Below are 21,401 nucleotides of genomic sequence, written 5' to 3' on the forward strand. Positions count from 1 at the left end.
TCTATAGTTCAAATAACAATGAAATGCAGACAAATTCTATAAAACAACTATAAAATGTATTATACACCCCCTGTAGTTTACCCAATGAAATGAATGACACGTTGCACAAACAATGAGAAACAGTGACAGTATAAATTGGAATTTTTAACAATTCATATCACCTTACATTAATGGCTACACAACAATACTTCTACATTTACCCAACAACACAAGAAATGCCCTTGGTCCAACCTCTTCAAGACTTCGAACAGATCAGTGAAGCTGACAAACAAGCCGACCGTATCTCTATGATACTCTTTTTCTGTGGACTTGTCGTACCTTTCCTCTGGGTCTTCAATTACTTCTATACAAGGGGATGCTACTCAAATGTAGCTAGAAAATACGGAGAAATCTCAATTGGCCTTTTCATCTTCTTTGTCTTGGCTGCGCTCTCCATCGGACTCGGCTTCTATTGGTTCTTATAATTGTATTTTCTATTTTTATAATTCGATCGTTTTTTAGTTCTTTTATGGTTATTCTACTATATTTTATAATTTCTTTGAAGATTCCATTTGATAGAAGTTCAACTTCTAGTTATTAAATAATAATATTGTTATTAATTTAATTACCAATAAAATAAACTATAATCAATCACGAGTAGAAGTGCGTTACGTCGTCACTGGTGACAATGCCGAGCTGTGGTAGAGTATCATAAAGTTGCTTGATAAACGGTTTGAGAAAGGTGTTGACGTCTGTTGTCTCATGAACTTTTTCGTATCTATTGAGTAACTCGGCTGCGCCTTGGGTTTCAAGACGAAACCCGTGATACGATAATAACTTTGCCATTTCCCTCACTATTGATTGCTCACTGTTCATACAAAATGTAAAGTCTGTCTTAAATAGTTCATTTAATTTGTGTCACAAATTAACAACCAAAAATGTTATTAAAATGTTGTTGTAGATTTTTATTTTTTTTATTACCACAATATTTTTAGTTATTTATAATTCAAATTATGGTTTATATTTCAATTATTATTAATTTATTAGTTTTTTGATTCAGTAATAAGAGGTTTCCATTCCAAAAAATAACTGCTATCTTTTTTTTTCTTCTTTTTATATGTTGTTTAATTTGTCATAATAACAAATTAAATAAAATATCCACATTTTTTAATAATTTAATAGTAAAATAATATAATATTATTAACTAAAAAATAACATATATTTTAATACAATTTTCTGAATTAATGATAATAATATTATTTCCTTCATATTATCTCGACAAAATCTTTTTTTCAATACCATTCTATCAATTTATCAACCATATAATTTACCAAAACAAACAGAATGCCAACTTTATTAAAGAAAAAGAAACAATCACAGACTCTACAAATCTAAAGATTATAATAAAACAGCTATAACCAATTGTTAAAAAAAGAGTACGCCAAAATGAATTCGAAAAACCTCCACAAAGCAAAAAAGAAAAGGCTTTCTAGTGTTGGAGACGAGTTGAAACAAACTCAACACTAAATAATCACAACCAACCGATGTCAATGCGAAGGTCAATGCGTATGTCGCAGGGGTATCTTCTTCGCACGATTATCCCACAGCAACTGAACAGTTACAAAGCTGTATTAAATTATGTGAATGGGAATTCCTATATAATCAATGATGTCTTAGACGATATGAAAAGTGGAATTCCTCTGACTCTCTTCTTACAAACAGTGACTGGGAAAACTGTAAAACGGTTTAATATGAAACCAAATGGACAAATACAAGAGAAAAACAATGTCAACGTCCTCACCGACTTTTTGAGGGAAAATGGATTTCTAATGATTACGTCATCCAACTTCATCGAAAAGAGTGACCAAGCTATTCAAAAGTTTTTGGCGTGTCTTATTAAGAAATATTGGTTCAAAGACTATGATGTCACCCCATCTACTTTCGATAAGTGGGCAACTCGTGTTGTTGGAAAAGATGTCAATATGAGGGTGGACTACCCTAATATCAATATATGGCGAGACATTACTAACTATTTTAAAACAAATGCCGTCACCCCAGATATGTTCAATAAGACTGATGTGGAGAATTTCGAAGTGTGTTTTGAGACTATGGAGAGCGTTATTGGCATTCCACATGTCATCGATGCAAAAGCAGTACAAGAGGGAATGGCTAGCGACGACGCATTATCAATTTTACTCAGCTTCATTGTAAGAAAGGATGAACGAAGAACAAAAGATGATGAAGTTGACTTCATGGTGTTTGATGTGACTAAAGTGGAGAGCGTTCCTAACACAATTAAGATTTCTACGTGCTCAACACCAGCAGCCACTCCTGTCAAAAAGTGGTCAAATCGACCAAAAACAACGTGTTACACAGAACAACAACTCTTAACGTCGTCACTCTTTGGACCAGTACCTACTTCACCTTTATCTGCAGAACACTCGCCATTACCAGTTGGAGAGTCACAGCCAGTTTCTGTGGGTTCGCCAGAACTCGATGAATCGCCAACAAAACACCACAACAAAAGAATATCTCTAACCCATTCTCAATCGTTTTGTAACACAGCACAAGTGAATGTGGCAGAACAGTTGAAAAAATCACAAAAAGAATGCGAAACCCTAGCCAGTGTTATCACAAAGTTGAAGAAAGACGCGGAAGAAAAGGAAAAGCAATACACCGACCAAATCAGGTTTTTAGAGGGGAGACTTAACACCGTGCAGAGTCGTTGTGGATTTGTTGTTAAAGACGAGAAGGTGATCAACCAAAAACTTAAAGCGTATAACACAATACTTACTTCACAAAATGAGACTTTAAGAGGCGACTACGAAGCCAATCCGGAAACGATTGATCTTCGAAATAAAGCAAAAGAACGCGATAAATTGGCCAGTGAAGTCGAAGAGAAGACTGCAGCAGTTGGGCAACTTGAAGGGAAAATGATGGCGATAGTTGGGAAGATGGGGAAAGTCAAAGAAAAGTTCCAGGAGCAACTCGACATGGCGCTTAAAGAGAAGGACCAAAATATCGAGGAAATGAAAAAACAAGACAAAGACCAGAAAAGTGAAATGGTGAGACAGACGGGACTTTTGAATGAACAAGTTGGGAAATTAGAGAAAAGAAAACAGGAAATGATGTTCATGTTGGAAATGGTACAAAGTGTTCGAGACGAACTTGAAGTAAAGACAAAACAACTTGAAGAAGAAATCAAAGAGAAGGATTCTGTTATTACAAATAACAAAGAAAAAATTGATCAAATGAATAAAGTTGGAGAAGAACAAAAATTGAAAATTGTTGAAATGGAAAAGGAAATTGAAATGGAGAAAATAAAGAAGGAGGAAAGCAACAAAAAAATAAAGGAAATGGAAGAGAACGCAATTAGGAAAGAAGAAGAAACAAATAAAATGAAAAGTAATTATGAAACGAGTAACAACGAACTTAAAGAGAAATTAGAAGAAGATGAGAAAGCAAAGAAAGAGAGAGACGAAAGAATAATTAAAATAGAAGAAGAGAACAAAAATAAGAATGATGAAATTGAGAAGATGACAAATGAATTGAACAGTGTCAATCAAGAAAAGGAAAAACTTGGTGCAGAATGTGATTGTATGAAAAAAACGATGGCTGAACTTGAAGAGAACTTGAAGAAAGAACAACAACAAAACAGTGATAACAACACAAGGAACAAAGAGAAAATTGACAAAATGCAACAACAAATTGACAATGAAAAAGCAAACAATGAAACACTCAAAAAACAAAATGCAGAACTTGAAGAAATTGCAAAATTGAACGAAAATGAAATCAAAGAACACAAAGAAATGATCATCACACTCAACACCAAAATAGCTGAAAATGAGAAACAAATTGATGAAAACAACAAAAATGCAAGTGAAGAGTCAAAACGTTTACAATTGGTAATAGAAGACCGAGTTGCTGAAATAACAAAACTCCAAAATGAAGTGATTGCGTTGAAACAAGAAAATGAAACAGTTGAACGTTCTCAACAAAAACTTCAAGACGAGTTGGATGAGAAATTAAGAAATGTAACTCAACAACTTGGAGACACTAAAAATCAAAAAAGAGAAATTGAAGACAAAAATCAAACACTCCAATTTGATTTGATGAAAGAGAAAGAGATTTCAAAACAACTCCAAAATGACAATGAGAAAGTCAAAGGTGAAATTGACAAATTACTAAATGAGAAAACCAAAGTCGAAGAGCAATTTAAGACAATGAGTGAAGAAAACAAGAAGATTGCAAATGAAATTGTTGCGACTAAACATGAAGTTGAAAAGAAAGAAGAAAGTATGATGAACACAATCAAAACAGAACAAGAGAAAACAAAGAAACTAAATGAAGAGTTGGAAAAATGTCAAAACGAGAAAGAACAAATTGCTCATCAACTCATAACTACAGAAGAAGAGAAAGACAAAATTGAAAAAGAAATGGCTTTGCAGAAAGAAAAGACAACACAACAAGAGATGGCACTAAAAACAAAAGAAGACGAATTCAAAATTGCGACTAAAAAGATTGAAGAAATTGAGAAAGAAAAGAAAGAAGCACATGAGATAATTGAAAACATCAAAATGTTAAAAAATAATTTGGAAGAGAAAGTTAAAATATTACAAACTGATCTCACTAAAATTCAAGATGAAAAAGAACAAATTGAAAATGAGAAGAAAACATTGTCAGACGAGTTGGAAAAGACAAAAGAAGAAAATGAAAACATCACTCAAAAACTTCAAACAACAACAAATGAGAAAGTGGAGTTGGAAAAAACAATTGAAAAACAAAATGAAACAACAAAACAACTACAAAATGAACTGAAAAACAAAAATGACAATCTGGAGAAAGTGAATCAACAACTCGAAGAGACAACAAAACAAAAGGAAGATGCAGAAAAGAAAATTAATCAACAAGAAGAACAACTCAATAAAACAAAACAAGAGAAAGATGAATTAGAAAACAAATTGAAAGAAGAAAAAGAAAACTTTGAGTTAGCAACAAAACAACGCAAAGAAATGACATCACAGAAAGAAGAAGCTGAACAGAAATTGGAAACAGTTATTGCAACTCAAAAAGAGAAAGAAAAACAAATGAATCACGAATTGGAAAAAGCAAAGAACGAGAATGATGAACTGAAAACCACGTTAAATACACAGGAAGAGAAACTGAAAGAAGCAGAAATAACACTAAATGAAATGAAAAGTAATATCAAAAACATTGAAGAACAACTAACAAAAACAAATGATGAGAAAATGAAAGTAGAAGGTGAATTGAAAAATGCCAAAAAGGTTGAAATTGAATTAAACAGAGAGATTGACACACAAAAGGAAAACAACAAGAAACTTGAAAGTTTAACAACTGAACAAATTGAAAAAATTGAAAATTTGAAGAAATCAAAAGAACAAATGGAAAACTATTATCGAGTTATGGAAGACACACTGAAAGCTAAAAATATACAACTTCAAGATTATGATAAATCGCAAAAGGAGCTCCAAACACAATACAACGGACTGAAGTCCAAAATTGAAGGTGTTACTTCCGAACTTGATACAACAAAAGAAGAGAAAATGAAATTAGAAGAACAATTTGCAAATTCTAAATTATCAGAGAAAAAACTGTGTGACAATTTGGAAGCTCAAAAAGTGCTCAACAACACACTTGAGAATGGTATTAATGAAAAAGAGAAACGTGTCACCGAATTAACAAAGCAACTTGAAGAAGTGACTCGGCAAAAAGTATCTTTTGAATCACAAAACAAAGAGCTGCAAACACGACTCTATACAGAAAAAGAAATAACACAGAAGTTGAATGATGAAAACGAAAGTTTAAAGAGTGCAAAAGAAGTGACAGAAAAGGAAAAGAATGAATTGATGACACAAACACAAAAATTGGAAAATGAAACTCAAAGACAGAAAGAACAAATTGAATTGTTGCAAAGAGAGCAAGTGGATGGTGAAAATAAGAAGAATGAAATTGAAGCGATTTTGGCATTAACAAACAATCAGTTGGAAAACAATGAAAAGGCACAAAAGGATCTTCAGAATGAAATTGTCAAACTTAAAGAAATTATTCATGTGTTGGAATCCGATCTTACTCAGACAAAAGACGACAAATCAAAAATTGAAGAACAACTTAATTTGGTCAAAATTGAAAGAGACAAAACGAGTGGAGAACTATCAAATGAGAAAGAAACGAATGGTAAATTGATGAATGAACTTAACTCGTCGAAAACAAAGAATGAAAAGCAAGAAACAGAAATTCAAGAACTCAACACTCAACTTAACACCCTTCAAAAAGAAAATGAAGAAATGAAGAAATTGAAAGAACAAGTTGAAATCGAAAAGAAAAAAGTTGAAGACACTTTAAGAGAAACTGTGTCGCAATTAAAACACACCGAAGACGAACAAAGAGAGTTGCAACGCCAATTTGATAACTTAAAAATGGAAAAGAACAATTTAAATGAGGAATTTAAAGAAGAACATGATAAAGCAAAAGAACAGTTGAAACAATCACAATCAGAAAATGAAAAACTTGTACAAACCATGGAAAAAATAAAGACCTCAGAAACCAAGTTAACAGAAGACTTGAAAAACCTTTGTGAACAGAACAAAAACACTGAAAACACGAATCAAGATTTGGTGTGCCAACTCAAAGCAGCAACAGAAAAAGTTGAAGAGATGAATAAAAAAGAGTTGGTAAATAATATAAAAATAGACGAGTTGGTAGAAGAGAACAAAAACTTGACAAAACAAAAAGAAAGTCTTGAAGAGAACATCAAAAAACTTGAGAAAGATAACCACACACAATCCGACAAAATTATTGATTTGAATAAATTGAACGAACAAATTGAAAATGAAAAGAAGGCGATTGAAGGGACTTTGGTTGTTAAGAATACACAAATTAAAAATATTGAAAAGGAAAAGAAAGAACTTTTGCAGAAGAATGAAACGATTTGTTCACAACTGGATAAGACACAACAAGAGAAAATAAAAAATGAGGAAGAACTTAAAAACCTACAAAAAGACAAAGAGAGGGTTGAGAGCGATTTGTTGGGTGAAAGAGATAACACAACAAAATTAAATGAAGAATTGGACAAGACAAAAAGAGAGAAGGAAAATGTAAAAAATGAACTCAATGCAATGAAAGAGGAAAGAGATGGCATTGAACATAAAATGGACGAAATGATGGTTAAAAATGAAATAACAAATTCACAACTTTTGGAAGAACAAAACAAAAATTCTGAATTGACGAAAACACTGGAGGAAACACAAAACGCGATGAGAGAAAAAGAGAAGAGGAGTAACGAGGAAATTGCAAAGAAGAATGAAAACAACGAACAATTGCAAAAGGAGTGTAACTTATTGAATGAAAAAGTTGTGGTAATGAATCAAAACAATGAAATGATAATGAAAGAAAAGAAGGATGTAGAAAACACACTTGAAAATGTTGAGAAAGATAAAAGTGAATTAGAAAGACAATTGGAAGAAATTAAAAGTATAAACGAAGGGTTTGTTAAGAACATCCAAAACTTGGAACAAACAAATACAAATGTGAACGATGAGTTGGAAAAAACCAAAAACGAGACCAAAGGAATTGCAGAAGAATTGTCGAAAGCAAATGCAGAATTAATTCAAACAAAAGAAGAACTGAACAAAACAAAACATGAAATTGGCGAGATGAAAGAATTGGTGGAAAAAAGTGAACAGAATAATCGAAGTGTCATATCGGGTCTCAACAAAAAGACTGAAACACTTGAAAATGAGTTGAAAGAAAAGAAAGAAGAAATTGTTGTTTGTACAAAGGATATTCAAGAAAAGGAAAAACATTTGAAAGAACTTAAAGAGAAATTAGAAGAAGATGAGAAAGCAAAGAAAGAGAGAGACGAAAGAATAATTAAAATAGAAGAAGAGAACAAAAATAAGAATGATGAAATTGAGAAGATGACAAATGAATTGAACAGTGTCAATCAAGAAAAGGAAAAACTTGGTGCAGAATGTGATTGTATGAAAAAAACGATGGCTGAACTTGAAGAAATTGCAAAATTGAACGAAAATGAAATCAAAGAACACAAAGAAATGATCATCACACTCAACACCAAAATAGCTGAAAATGAGAAACAAATTGATGAATATCAACACAACGAACAAATCAACAACACCAAAATAGATGAATTGAACAAACTTAACAATGAACTGAAAAATGAACTTGATGAACAGAATATCCAAACAAATACAAAAGAAGATGAACTGAACAATGAAATAAACAAACTCAAATTAAAACTCGACGAATCTGAAAAGATAAGTACATTAGAAAAGGAACAACTCATTAAATCAAACGAAGAACAAAAGAAAAACAACGCAATTCAAGTCGATGAACTCATAAAAGCCAAAAACCAAATCGAAGATGAATTTAAGAAGTTGTCTGACACGATCAAAAGGTACAAAGAGAATGTCGAAGAGTTTGGTGTTTTAGAAGAAGAAGAGAGGCGGGAGTTGTTTACTTCTCTTGCGCTTGCTTTCAAGTTTTTGTTAAGTCAACAGCAGTGCAATACCATCAATGTCACGGAGTTATATGACGAGATCTTACAACAAAAAGTACCATTGAAAGGATGGAACACATGGCTACATAAGAGAATAACACTTCGGAATTAAACAATAGATTATTAATAAATTACTTATTGTTATTAGTACCAGTCGAAGAGAAAAAGCAATAGAAACAGAATAGTAAAAAGAAAACTATTCAAAATGTAAGAAAAAAGAATCACAACCAGACTTGTTTAAGCACGGATGAAGAATCTTCTCATTGGGAACATAGAAGCCTTAAGAGCTTGTCTCTTGGTCTTGGCATTCTTTTGTTCTGGGGTAAGAGCGAGTCTTTCCTTTTTGGTGGTTCTTGGTCTCAACTCCTTTGGGATGTATTTGGCTTGTTTGTAGTAGACTCTGAGTTGATTCTTTCTCTGAGTGTTCATGTAGGTGAGGAGTCTAGCGATGTTTCTTCTGACGACTCTCAACTTCGAGAGTTTTGCTGGTTGACCACCGGTGACCTTAGCAGTTCTTAAGTTGGCATACTCGGTTTTCAACTCAATCAACTTGGCATCGAGATCTTTCTTGTTCATTGCTGTCAATGCTTTGGTCTTCAACGACACTGTATGTTAGTATATATTCTTGCTTAGTGAAGAGCTCAACAAACTGTCTGGTCAAATCCATTTCTCTGTTTTCAGGGTTTTTAGTTTGCTTCACCCTTCATTTTTACTATTCTTTCTTATTAATTTGTAGTTTATTCAACCCACCTATTTATCCCGACTTTTTAGTTATAATTCACACTATTTATTTCATTTATTAAGATAGTTAAATTATAGTTAATTTAAATTACGTTTTATAGTATAATTTAAGTGCAACAATATGAAATAAAAAGAATTATAAATGTTAGTAAAAAAATAATACTTTAATAGTTATGAAAGAAATACCATTAAAAATACTAGAAGAAGTGAAATAACAGAATTAAGTCAAAAAACAGGTCATTTATTTTCCTCCTTTCTTCTTCGGCGTCTTTTTCTCGGACTTTGTCTCTTTCTTTGTTTCCTTCTTTGTTGACTTTTTTTCTTCATCTTTTTCTTCGTTGTCTTCAACTTTCTTTTTACCATTTTTCTTTGGCTTGTAAGCCTCTTTCTCATCTTCAGTAAGGTTCCCCCACATCTCTGAAAGCTTCTTGGTGATCTCAGCACCTTTGAGATCCGGGAAGTCTTCTTTTACACTTTCTCGCTTTTCTTGACAATATTTAATGTACGAGTTTTTAGCTTTTTTGGGCTTGGCGACTGGGTATTTTTTGGCACGTTTCTTGTAAACGCGTGGCTTTTTTGTTTCTTCGACTTTCTCATCTTTTTCTACGTCTTCTTTCTTCTCCTTCTTGTCTTCTTTTGGCACTGTTCATTAGAAAGGTTTAAGGATGTGAAACAACAAACTTGGCTGTTCAATTTTAAGTTACTTACAAGTTCAATTTAAGAATACTGAAAAGATAAAAATCGAACAATTCGAATTTGGGGAATTTGGTCGACTTTTGATAGCTTTTGAAAACTTTTGCCGGGCTTGGATGGGCAATTTAAGAGGTCAATTGAGCGTTTTTTATCATGAAGGGACATATTTCTAAGCTTACTTATATTTTTTGTCTTTTCAAAAAATGAAAGTTCCAACCTTGACTTTTGAAGATCTCATATTTGTCGAAATAACACTTAAATGTTGAAATTGCTTTTTTAAAGAGCAGGCTTGGAAGGTCAACACTCAACCTAGTATTGTAATGTCTCTTCACTTATTTGAGGTTGCTTTGGTGAATACTAGATTAAATAAATGTTGCATCTAGTTTTTAAAAATAGATTTATTCATATTCTGAAATATTTGAAAATAATTAGAATAACAGTAATATGGACTTTCGTCTCCTCGTTCTTTTTGTTGTTTTCAAGAAAGAATTGAATTTTTTCACTTCAAAGTATCAAAGAATATAATTTTAAAAATTACAGCATCTATTCTATTTTTACATTTGCATACGTCACCATTTCTATTTTTATTATAATTTCAAAACTATTTTGTCATCATCAAAACAAAACAGATAACAACACAACAAGAAGAATACAAGAAAAAAGAAATAAAAAAATTGCATTATATAGAGTATTTTTGGGAAGTAATAGTCTCCCTAGTGAAATCCTCAGTGTCGTCAATCTGTTGTCCTTTTCTCTTTCCAAGGGACAATATTTTCTTTCTCACATCAGCCCCAAGTTTGTCTATTGAATATCTCAACCCTTCACGACTGAAGTACCTAAAATTTTTGGTGATGAAATCAACGACATCGTTTGCATACATCAATGACATTTCCCTCAATAAGCACCCAACCCCAAGTTGAACAAACCTTTCTGTCGACTTCAAACAATGTTGACATATATCAAATGAAAGCTCCGTCATGGCTCCGACCTTAGCTAAATTAACAAATGATATACAAGCGGCCCGCATTCTCCACACTTTCCCGGAGTCTTTCCATTTCGCGATACTCTGCGCAAATTCGTCGGACTTCTTGACAAGGGGTCCAAGCACTTTATTACTAAAGGAGTCGCACGTGTTCCAGTCTGGTATGTAATTGTCGATGATGCGAACAAAGTCGTCGAGATACCCGATCGATAAGAAATCTAAATTTTTCACGATGATGAGTGTACCTATTCGCTTCTCCTCAGCACTCTCCTTTTTCATAAATCGGAGAGCAAAGTACATTTGAATGTCTGGAGACAATTTTGAAAGGGACGTGTTGTAAAAGCTCTCGAAAATTTGTTGTATGTCTGCGGCGCGGATGTTATAGTTCGATGGAGTCGCATTGGTCCCATTCTCTTGAAGACTTTGTCTTAAACTCTCTACTATAGTGTTTGGCGGAATATACGTCCAAACTCCTCCAACTACTGCGATATGCACTTTTGTTGGTGTCGATGACATTTGATTTGGCGTTCAGTCTGTTTTTGAGTTGCCTACTATGACTTTAGTTCTTTTTTATTAAAAATTTAGTTTATTACTATTGAAGTTAATTAACCTGGAATGCCATGAAGGATGCTGGCTGTTTAACTTTTTGTATATCGTCGCTGTTTTCCCGTCAAATTTATATAAATTGAAGCTATTTATTATTCAATAAAATAATAAAACTATATTAAGCAAAAATATGGAAATGGTACTATTGAATAAAAGTACTTATTACCACAGTTATTACAAAACAATAATGAAGGTAATTTGTATGGGGATAAACCCCAATGTGTAAAGGATTTATACTTAATAGTTTTCTAAAGAATAAAAACATCAATAAAGGGTGCTATTTTTGTTATATTAGTCACAAAAGTTGACCTAATAATTAAGTCATTTATTGTAAACCCAAATAGGAGATTTTTTTATTTTAATTTTGAACACACGTTTTATATAATAAATTTAACTATAAATAAATAATATTTTCATATCGAAAAAAATGAACAAGTGTTTTGGGAGAAAAAAAGAGGAGTAATAAAAAAGCTGGTATGGTGGTATAGTTTAGCCTTACCAATTAATTTTTTATTAACCTAATAATACATAATTAGAATAATTATACTAAAAGATGTTTTTATTAGCACGATTTTTTATTAAAAGAATTGTTATTACCATATATAACTATAAAAATGTATAGTTTCGGGGATATATTAATATTAAAACCAAAATTTATTATTATTTGGCATATTACCACTTATGGTAAAAATAATAATGTATAAAGTATGGAAACAAACGATTTAATAATTAAATTATAATAATTTGTTGATGCTGTTATAAATAACATAAATACATAATATATTTAATCATATCTAATATAATAAACATATATATTATTCAAATTTAATACAAACTAATCAAAAAAATAAATCAATAAACAATATAATAAATATAGTTAAAAAGTAAAACCCAATAAATTATAATAATAATTAAATAAATTTAACTAATTAAAACAGAAGGATAAACCAAAGAATAGAAATGAATAGAAAAATGTCGAGATAAGGAAGTTTTATTAGTTCATTGAACTAAATAACTACATTCCCTTGATGTTCGTCATTCTTTTCGCACTGAGCGTCTTAGGCGACAATTGGTGTCCAACCATTGAAAATCAGACTCTTCCCAATGATCCCATTTATGTGTTTGTATTTAAAAACTAATAAAACACAACTAACTTGTAGACTCAATTACGAATTTGTTGACGCAAAATGCACGAAAGAAGCATGCAAGTTACCAAAAATTCTTTCGACATATGTAGGAGGTGACAAGATTAATTATTTAACCGTTTTAGACGAAAACAACAAGCCTATGACATGTTGTGATTTTGAAGGCCGTCGTGAAGACATCGAGACTTATGTCCCAAATATGGTGAAGCACAACATGTTTTACCAAAGTCAACTTGGAATGTATTGGTCGAGCTTTACTGAGTGCAACAACGCCGAGAAGGCTTATGTCCAATACGGTTCTTGCTTCCCTCCACAATTCAATTCCCCGTATGGTTACTTCAACCTCACTCTTTTGACTTTCCAAGACTATAACGTGTGGTCCATCATCAGAAACTATTACACAGAATACTTCAATGGTGTCTACTCTGTCGAGAAACTTAACAACTTACTCAACACTCGTGGTTACACCCACAACGGTTTGTATCATTTGTTTATAATTTTTTTACTATTACCATATAGTTCATTTCAGTATAATACAATTATAGTAATATCTAGTACAGTGGATCTGTGGGACAAGCGACGATATTGTTCTTAAGTCAGTCAACGTCTGTTTCAAGATGGTTGATAACAAAATGAGTCAAGTTGAGTGCCCAGCTGTCGAAGGAATGTGTGGTGCCTACGTCTCTTTCTCTTATGGCGCTTCGGTCAAACCAGACGACGCAAGCTGCCCTTATTAAATCGATTTTTAGTTCGGTTTATTATAATTATACTATAATTTCTGAAGTGTTTTATTACTATAGTATATATTATAGTATAAAGAGTTATAAACAACTGCTAAAAAGAAACTCGTTCAATTCAAAAATGGAGCAACTTCCTGCTCATCAGCGCCAAAGAGTTGAGCTAAGTACTTTGGGGTGAGACCATTATAAAGCGTTTTATACTTTGCGACGAAGCTTTTAATCACAGCGGACTTGATTTTGTTAACGGAGTCAGTCAAGTCTGCTTTGATATTGAAAGTCGATGTGATCGTGTCGATGGTGTTTTTTGCAAGGAGCCAGTCTCCATCAATAATTGCTTGTAAAACAACACCAAAGAAATCGGAGACAGATGTTGGTGGTAAAGGAATAACATATCGGGTGTTTAAGAGGGACTTTCTGAGCATCGACTTGTCCAAAGACTTTGTCTCTGATTCGACGATTGTTGCAGACAAGTAGTATATTAAAAAGAGTGTGTTAGTGTCGATGTACATATGAGCAGGAACCGTTCTAGTTTCGATAGTTGATTGTATTTGTCCAAGCATGACATTGACTTTATTCGATTGAATGAGTGTGTGTAAACAGTGATATGTCGTCTTAAATTCTTTATCTTTGAAAGCGGACATTGCAGTCAAAGCAAGTGCTCTATCGTGTAAGATCTGCAATGGAACAGCACCGCTTTGTAAATTTGGTGGGAAGTTGAGTAATAAGCGAGCCCCACTGTGATCCCCTTTAGAAGCTAAATAACACGCGTGACACAAGAAAGCATAGTAACGAGTTTCTTCTTCGGAAGAGATGGTGAAAATTAGGGTTGCAAGGGACGCAACCAATTCATCGAGTTTCATCTCTTTGGCGTTAAACATGAAAGTCGATGACTCTGGTAAGGCGTATACAATTCTCAATATCGTAACTGCAAGCTCAACAAAGATCGAAGTGATTTCATCCAACATCACATTGTTTTTTAAAACAACTTTCTGGTATAATGAAAGAATGTTCAAGCCGCGATTGATGAAGAAGATGACATCAGTGAGAATGGTGGAGTATCCTTCTGAGGGATATTTGGTGAATTTCAATACACTGATTTGGTCTTCCAATATTCGAGAAAGAGTGAGCCCAATTTGGTTACTCAAAGATTTGTCCTTGAACAACTCGACAACGCTTTCATCTTCACTGTTTTTGAAAAAGCGGTTCAACGCCGATTTCACCATTTCAAATAATTCGGGTTCTAATGCAATACCTGGGCGCTTTGTACGGGTGTAATTTGTTTCTATAACATTTAATAAAGATACTATAATTCGAGATTTCAAAGAAACTGCCGTTGCGGTCTCTTCAAGCCACAAAAGATAATAGGGAAGTTCGTCGCGGTCTTTTGACTTCGTCTTGTCGACCACTTCCAAAAGCTTTTTCTCAATGGCTTCATCCCCAATAATTGTCTTATTAAACAAGTCGACTTGTGCTCTGACAGTTCGTCCTTCTTTCTCTTTGGAAGTATCAGTGGAACTACTCTGAACAACTTTTGGCTCATCAATGCAAAATGAGACACCACCATTAATAACAGCTTGTAACCCACCATGAGCTTCAATCCAGTCTTTTCTCAACCATTTCCAGAAATTGCTCTTTGTGGCTCCTTCGTCGACTTGGACAGTTTCTATTGTTGAGGCCTCGACGATTGGATTCCAGTCGTCGTCATCATCTTCGTTAAATACAATCTCTTTGCCTTCTGCGTTATAAACTCTCACTTCATATGTATCAACTGAATCCTCCTCTTCTTCTTCTTCGTCTTCTTCTGCTTCCTCCTCTTCTTCTACGTCTTCCTCCTCTTCATTTTCTTCGTATTCTTCTTCCTCTTCTTCTTTCTCTGCTGCTTTTTGTTGCTTTTTGGACAAATTTTTGCTCGACATGACACTGTTGTTTCATAGTTTCTAAAGTATTAGGGTTTTGATTTATTATTAAGAATTATGTTCAATAACTGTATCAATTAATAATAACACATTTATTATTATCATATAATACAAATCAAATTATATATATATTAAATATAAGTCAATTGTTACGCTGTATCTGAATATTTTTATATTAATCGAATATAGTGTATAGTTCTTTTTAATTTGAATGTATTAAGTTTAATTATTCAAAAAAAAATTATATATTTATTATTAATCAAATCTATAATTGTAAGTTCCTTTTTTTTGTTTATATAGTATTAAATTATTAATAAACAAAACCATTTTTTTAAACCATTTTTGGGTATAAAAAGATAAATTAAATTTTAATTATCAAAAAAAAAATGTTGAAATGACAAGTCCACAAACTCAATATCAAGACTCAAAAATAAATAAAAAGATCCAAGCATAATAAAAAAGCCCGATAGTATTGGTTTACAAAACGACATATAAAGCTTTCAAAAAACAAAATCAATAACATTTTGCCATTTCATCTGTTAATACCGCAAATAGTTTTATTTATAAATTATTCATTAAGAAAATGAGATTATTACCCAATTTCTCTTAAGTAAAAGTACTTCAGTGCCTTTCGAGTAAAGAGAAGTGACTGTTTAAAAAACGCATCACTTTTTAATAAAAATCCCGTTGTATTCCACTGAGAGACTTCCATTACCTTATCAAAATCTTCTGAATAAAAAGGAATGTGGATCTATAATTTCTAAAATGTCCCAGCCAACTTTGTCTGATGCACAAAAGGCCATTCTTGGGAAGTTCAGTGGGTACGAAACACACCACGAAATTACACAACAGTACGAAGACACTCCTTACAAAAAGGTCACAACAGAACCCCCAGCTAAGGATTTGTGGAACAATAATATCATATGGGAATTCGCTAAAGGCCTTTCCCCAGGAATGGACTTAACTAAAATCCCATTCCCCGTCTGCATCACACAGGCAAGATCTTTTCTCCAAAACTTTACAGACTATTTTGAACATTGGAACCTCATCTCAAAAGCAGCTAATGAAGATGACCCATATAAACGTATGAAATTGGTCACGCAATGGTACTTGTCTGGTTTCGCTCACGCTATGAAAGTCGTGAGAAAGCCTTACAACCCAATTTTGGGAGAAGTCTTCCGATGCATGTGGCAGAACGAAAACACCGGCTCGAAGACACATTATATCGCCGAACAAGTCTCGCACCATCCTCCTATTTCGTCGTTTTATGTCACTAATAGAGAAGATGGATGGGTCGGATATGGGACCGTCACTTTTTCTGTGAGTTTCTATGGAGTATCTGCTTGGGCTTATTTGAATGGGAACCACAAGATTAAGTTACTGAAATACGACGAAGAATACACGTGGTGTTTCCCACCAACGAAGGCGTCTGGGTTCTTTGTTGGGCCATTCATTATGGAGATGGGTGGTGTTGTGACAATAAAGAACAACAAGAATGACTACTGGGCCAATTTGGACTTCAAGACTAGCTCGATGTTCTCTTCTGCTAATTTGTATAAGGTAGAGGGCAAAATCATGCAAAAGGATACGATCGTCGACACCCTCCAAGGCCAGTACTTTGAAAAGATCTTCATTGGGAAAGAAATATTCTTGGACGCGAAAGTCCCCCCAGAGACCCCAACACGTTACGAAGTACCCGAAGACAAATTGTGGGGGAAGGAGTCGCAATATGTGTGGAAAGACTTAACTGCCGCAGTCGTGAAAGGCGATGGGCAAGATGCGTCTGACAAAAAGTGGGAAGTCGAGGAATGGCAACGATTGGAAAGACAAGAGAACGAGAGAAAACAAGTTGTATTCAAGCCACGATTCTTTGAAAAGGTCAATGATACGGAGTATCATTATATCTACGCGAATGAAGCGCCATTTTCTAAAGGGGAAGAAGAGTCATTTGAGATGGCTGGCATGATTATGTCTCGAAGAAAGAAATAAGGTTTAAGTTTTTTAAAGTTAGATTGTGTTTTGAATGTATTGCAGTTGGTAATATTAGTGTTTGTAGTATAAATAGAAAACAAAGAACTAGAAATAGAATATAATGGAATATAAAAAAGAACAGGACAAAGGACTAATCGTAAACTTTGAGAAAAGAAGACAAGTGTTGCTCAAAAAGTTTGAAGATATGGAGTCAAATGGAGATCTTATTAATCCCGCAGTTTTCATTGATAATGATGTTGATGGGAAGCCATGGGATATCGACGCGTTTTTGAAGACAAAGTGAATTGGATTGCTTTATTGTATAATTGGTTTGTTAAAACGTTTTTAATTACAATTTAGAAGATTTGGTGTTAAAATTTTCAAATATATTTTGTTGCTTTTATCACATTTATTAAAAAATTATTTTAGAGGTATAAATAATATTTACAATACAGACCTTTTTGTGTCGTATCTTTATGAAATAAAATATTGAATGCCTTCTTTCATTGAAGAATTTTGTTATAAAAGCCAATAGTATTGGAGTAAAGGTTTAGATACTTACTTTAATACACTTTAAAATATTATTGGTTTTTATTTGATCAATTTAAACGATTTAATACTAATTAATATCGAACAAATTGTAGTGGATTGTCGTGCTGACTTAGTTTTTCGTTTTTAATTATATTATTTATACTTAATAAAACAGATGTAGACACTTGAAAAGTAATGGCTATTAACTCATTTTTTTACTTTTAACTCACTTGTTTTGAATAAACTCACTTCTAATTATTTAACTCATTTTTAAAAATATAACTCACCAAAAAAACAATTTATTATCTTAATAGTTAATAATTTAATAAATCAAAAAAATGTTTAAATAATAAAATTTTGGTTTTCTTTTAATTTACAATTTAAATATACAAATAAAAAAACAACTTGACCAATTAATCAAAATTGCCATTAGTAAAAACGTTAAAACATAAGAACGAATTCGAACCAGTAATGATAAAAAAATACAATTTAAGCATTTTTAATAACTTGTTATTCATGTCAAAGCCAACGTTGAGAATGGTTTATAGACCACCATTAAAAACACGGACACCTCGTCGATTAATAACAAGGACACAACCAACACAGTCACAGTCACAACCACTGCAATTATCACAACCAACACAGTCACAGTCACTGCCACAACTGCAGACACTACAACCAACAGAGTCACAACAAAATTTACCAATCCAATTGTCGTTTAATATTAATGATGTTGAAAGACCAACTAGAATAACGGAATCACAATTTTCATTAACACGACATTAAATGACGGAGAAACAGTTTATCAGCCAAAGGCAGATATTGTTAGCTCTCAAATTGCTTCACATTTAATGGAAGAATGTTTTTCATTTAATTGTATTGATTTCGGTAGCGAAAATTCAATTACTTCATCTTTTTCTGATGAAAAAAATGTTTGGGAACGCCAGTTTAATTTACATACTTGCAAGTTTCTTACTGGTTTTGAACTTGAAGAACTTGTTAACCTATTTGATATCATTGTTAGCAATGCCACGTTTACAAAAGAAAACACGTTCAAACAAAAAGGAGTGATTGATCAAACGCTTTTTAAACAACACAAAAAGTCGAAACTTGCATATCATGAACAATTTGTGTTGATGTCGACATTTTTCCATACAAAAACGACACATGTTGAATTATATGAACTCCTTTATGGTATGGATACAACAAAAAATAAAAACACGAAAATAAAATTTATTTCAGATAATTTAACTAAAGCCATAATTAAATTTCATCCAAAAATATACAAATCTTTGATATTATCAGTTCAAAATATACCAGAAACTCGATTAGAACACGTCGCTGTAAGAAAAAATCCATTATATTTAAAAATAGAACCCAAATTAAAAAAACACATACTATATTGTGGATGGTAGAGACCAACCAATACCGACTCAACGTGTCTCCAAAGTTATTCAAAAAGACTATTACTCATTTAAAAGTAATTCGAGTTCAATGAGAACACAAGTTTTTGTCAACAGAAATGGTTTTGCAGTCCACGTACAAGAGTCCACACCCGCATCAGTACACGACTCGACTTCTGTAAAACAGGATTTGTTAAACGTTTTGTTTTATGGAAACAAATTGTTTCTTGGTGATGGGGGATACGCTGGATGCTGCAAGTGTGTTTACTTAATTACAACTTCATCCAAGAAAAAAACATACAGTTTCGATGCAACCACGTTATTGAAGGTAGAAGGTTTACAAGAAAAATTACAAGGAAGATTTTCTGGTTTGATTGTCCAAGGTGTGTTTACTGGCAAATTTGAGAGTACCTCTGGTTTGAATAAAGTGTGTTTTTCCAAATGTGTATTTAAAACAAACTACAACATTGATGACAACAATGAATTTTCGTTTGTCAATAATGGTGTTGTAAAGAAAGGGTCGCTTAATGGAATCTCTCAATTCAATAACACCAAATTTAAAGGACAATTATTGAAGGTTTATCATGGTAAAGTCTTACTTGAACTTAGAAACTCGTTTATTTCGAGTTGTAGAATTGTGGTTGAAAATCACTTTGCTCGTTTGGTCACCTATTTTCCAAGAATGGATGCAGTTTGGAACAACAATTTAACCATTTACAAACTCTCAGTCCAAATTTGTCATGGTCTAACAAACTATTTAATTTCTTTAAAACCTTTGAGAGACCCCATTGGTGATGAAACAAAATTGCCAAAAACGGCAAAGAAATGTCTCCAAATTTTGAATAGAGTTGAAGAAATAAACTATTCAACTGAAAGTGATGACTGTTTCCTTTTTGATGAAAGTAAAATCATTTGATTCTTAGTTTCACTTTTAGAAAAACAAAGTAAATAAATATTTATGTTATATTAGAACATTTAAAAAAGATGAATTAAATTTGAAATTTATAACTTTTCAGTAGTAAATAATTTTTTGATGAAATTTTCTTTTTTGAACAGGTCAAGTTTATGTTGTTTTTTACCAAAAGAAAAAATTGTGTAAAGTGACTTCCCAAGGTGTGCAAGTTAGTTTAAAGGTGTGCAAGTTAAGGTATAGTTCATTTATAATTTTTTTATTAAAAAAATAGAATCATTAATTTTTTGAAATTTTTTTTTTTTTTAAAAAAAAGATTATTTTTAGTTTAATTATTAATTATAATTTCGAAGTTACTACTAAATTATACTTTAACTTGCACACCTTGTGACGTTGCAATTTTTAACTTTCACACTTCGAATACAATTAATTAAGCAACAATTTCGGGAAAGCGACCCAATGGAAATTATCGAAGGACCAGTTCTGGACAACAGTGCACATCGATTTGTAACAATGAACTGCACCTATTAAACAGACTATTTGTTATTGTTTGCTATAAAATGGCACAGAGAAAAACATAATGTTTATTACACTTTCTTCTTGTCGCTTTGAATTACGCTAACACAAGAGACATCGACATTTATTCACGTTCTTGAAACAAAACAGTTTTTACATTAAACACATAGACAAACCATTACCCAATTTTTATAATTTAATTTGCTTTTTGTAGTTTATTAATTCAAGCACCAAAGGGTTGTGTGTTTTTTGAAACAATTTGGAAACGAATAACATTTTCAATAAAATGTTTTTCAATTAAAATTTAGTCTTGCACGCCCTTTCCCTGTAAAAAAGACTAAAAATTTTAACTTGCACACTTTGGGGAAGTCACTTTACCATTAATTGTATTTCATATTTTTATTTTTTTAAAATTGTGGTTCTTTATAGTTTATTTTTTTACTATATAATTATAATTATTTTTATAGGATTTAAACTATAAATATAGTTCATTTGGTTTTTCTATCCTCATTTTTCTTTTTAATTATAAAATTAAAAATATTTAGTTTCAAATAGTTAAAGTGAGTTTTTTTATAACAAGTGAGTTTTTTGGTGGAGAAGTGAGTTAATAGCCATAACCTAAATATTTTATAGTTAGTTAATTATATACCCTGTTAAGAAACTGAACTATAGTTGACTTACAAACTATATTTTAACTAATTTAAATATAATAAATATATGGTTTAATTAATT

General features: G+C 32.2%; 8 protein-coding genes across 8 annotated transcripts; 4 read left to right on the plus strand and 4 right to left on the minus strand.

Moving 5' to 3' along the window:
* Positions 1-1,523: 1,523 nt before the first annotated feature.
* On the plus strand, positions 1,524-8,627 carry EIN_152930 (centromeric protein E, putative; the record flags this gene model as incomplete). Its single annotated transcript, XM_004258019.1, has 1 exon — positions 1,524-8,627. One exon carries the CDS (start codon positions 1,524-1,526, stop codon positions 8,625-8,627), a length of 7,104 nt encoding a protein of 2,367 aa, XP_004258067.1.
* Positions 8,628-8,752: 125 nt separating this feature from the next.
* Positions 8,753-9,222, minus strand: EIN_152940 (60S ribosomal protein L35, putative; the record flags this gene model as incomplete). The annotated part of the gene is made up of 2 exons (XM_004258020.1): positions 8,753-9,120; positions 9,216-9,222. The coding sequence occupies 2 exons, from the start codon at positions 9,220-9,222 to the stop codon at positions 8,753-8,755; spliced, it is 375 nt and encodes a 124-aa protein (XP_004258068.1).
* Positions 9,223-9,497: 275 nt separating this feature from the next.
* EIN_152950 (nuclear autoantigen Sp-100, putative) lies at positions 9,498-10,114 on the minus strand (the record flags this gene model as incomplete). The annotated part of the gene is made up of 2 exons (XM_004258021.1): positions 9,498-9,898; positions 10,051-10,114. 2 exons carry the CDS (start codon positions 10,112-10,114, stop codon positions 9,498-9,500), a joined length of 465 nt encoding a protein of 154 aa, XP_004258069.1.
* A 514-nt stretch (positions 10,115-10,628) lies between these two features.
* Positions 10,629-11,447, minus strand: EIN_152960 (hypothetical protein; the record flags this gene model as incomplete). The annotated part of the gene is made up of 1 exon (XM_004258022.1): positions 10,629-11,447. One exon carries the CDS (start codon positions 11,445-11,447, stop codon positions 10,629-10,631), a length of 819 nt encoding a protein of 272 aa, XP_004258070.1.
* Positions 11,448-12,565: 1,118 nt separating this feature from the next.
* On the plus strand, positions 12,566-13,419 carry EIN_152970 (hypothetical protein; the record flags this gene model as incomplete). The annotated part of the gene is made up of 3 exons (XM_004258023.1): positions 12,566-12,657; positions 12,698-13,158; positions 13,238-13,419. The coding sequence occupies 3 exons, from the start codon at positions 12,566-12,568 to the stop codon at positions 13,417-13,419; spliced, it is 735 nt and encodes a 244-aa protein (XP_004258071.1).
* Positions 13,420-13,532: 113 nt separating this feature from the next.
* On the minus strand, positions 13,533-15,338 carry EIN_152980 (hypothetical protein; the record flags this gene model as incomplete). Its single annotated transcript, XM_004258024.1, has 1 exon — positions 13,533-15,338. The coding sequence occupies one exon, from the start codon at positions 15,336-15,338 to the stop codon at positions 13,533-13,535; it is 1,806 nt and encodes a 601-aa protein (XP_004258072.1).
* A 765-nt stretch (positions 15,339-16,103) lies between these two features.
* On the plus strand, positions 16,104-17,327 carry EIN_152990 (oxysterol-binding protein, putative; the record flags this gene model as incomplete). Its single annotated transcript, XM_004258025.1, has 1 exon — positions 16,104-17,327. One exon carries the CDS (start codon positions 16,104-16,106, stop codon positions 17,325-17,327), a length of 1,224 nt encoding a protein of 407 aa, XP_004258073.1.
* Positions 17,328-19,334: 2,007 nt separating this feature from the next.
* Positions 19,335-20,159, plus strand: EIN_153000 (hypothetical protein; the record flags this gene model as incomplete). Its single annotated transcript, XM_004258026.1, has 2 exons — positions 19,335-19,501; positions 19,547-20,159. 2 exons carry the CDS (start codon positions 19,335-19,337, stop codon positions 20,157-20,159), a joined length of 780 nt encoding a protein of 259 aa, XP_004258074.1.
* Positions 20,160-21,401: the final 1,242 nt, after the last annotated feature.

This window comes from Entamoeba invadens (genome assembly GCF_000330505.1).
Source record: "Entamoeba invadens IP1 unplaced genomic scaffold scaff_1105074726367, whole genome shotgun sequence".
NCBI classification, from domain to species: domain Eukaryota; phylum Evosea; order Mastigamoebida; family Endamoebidae; genus Entamoeba; species Entamoeba invadens.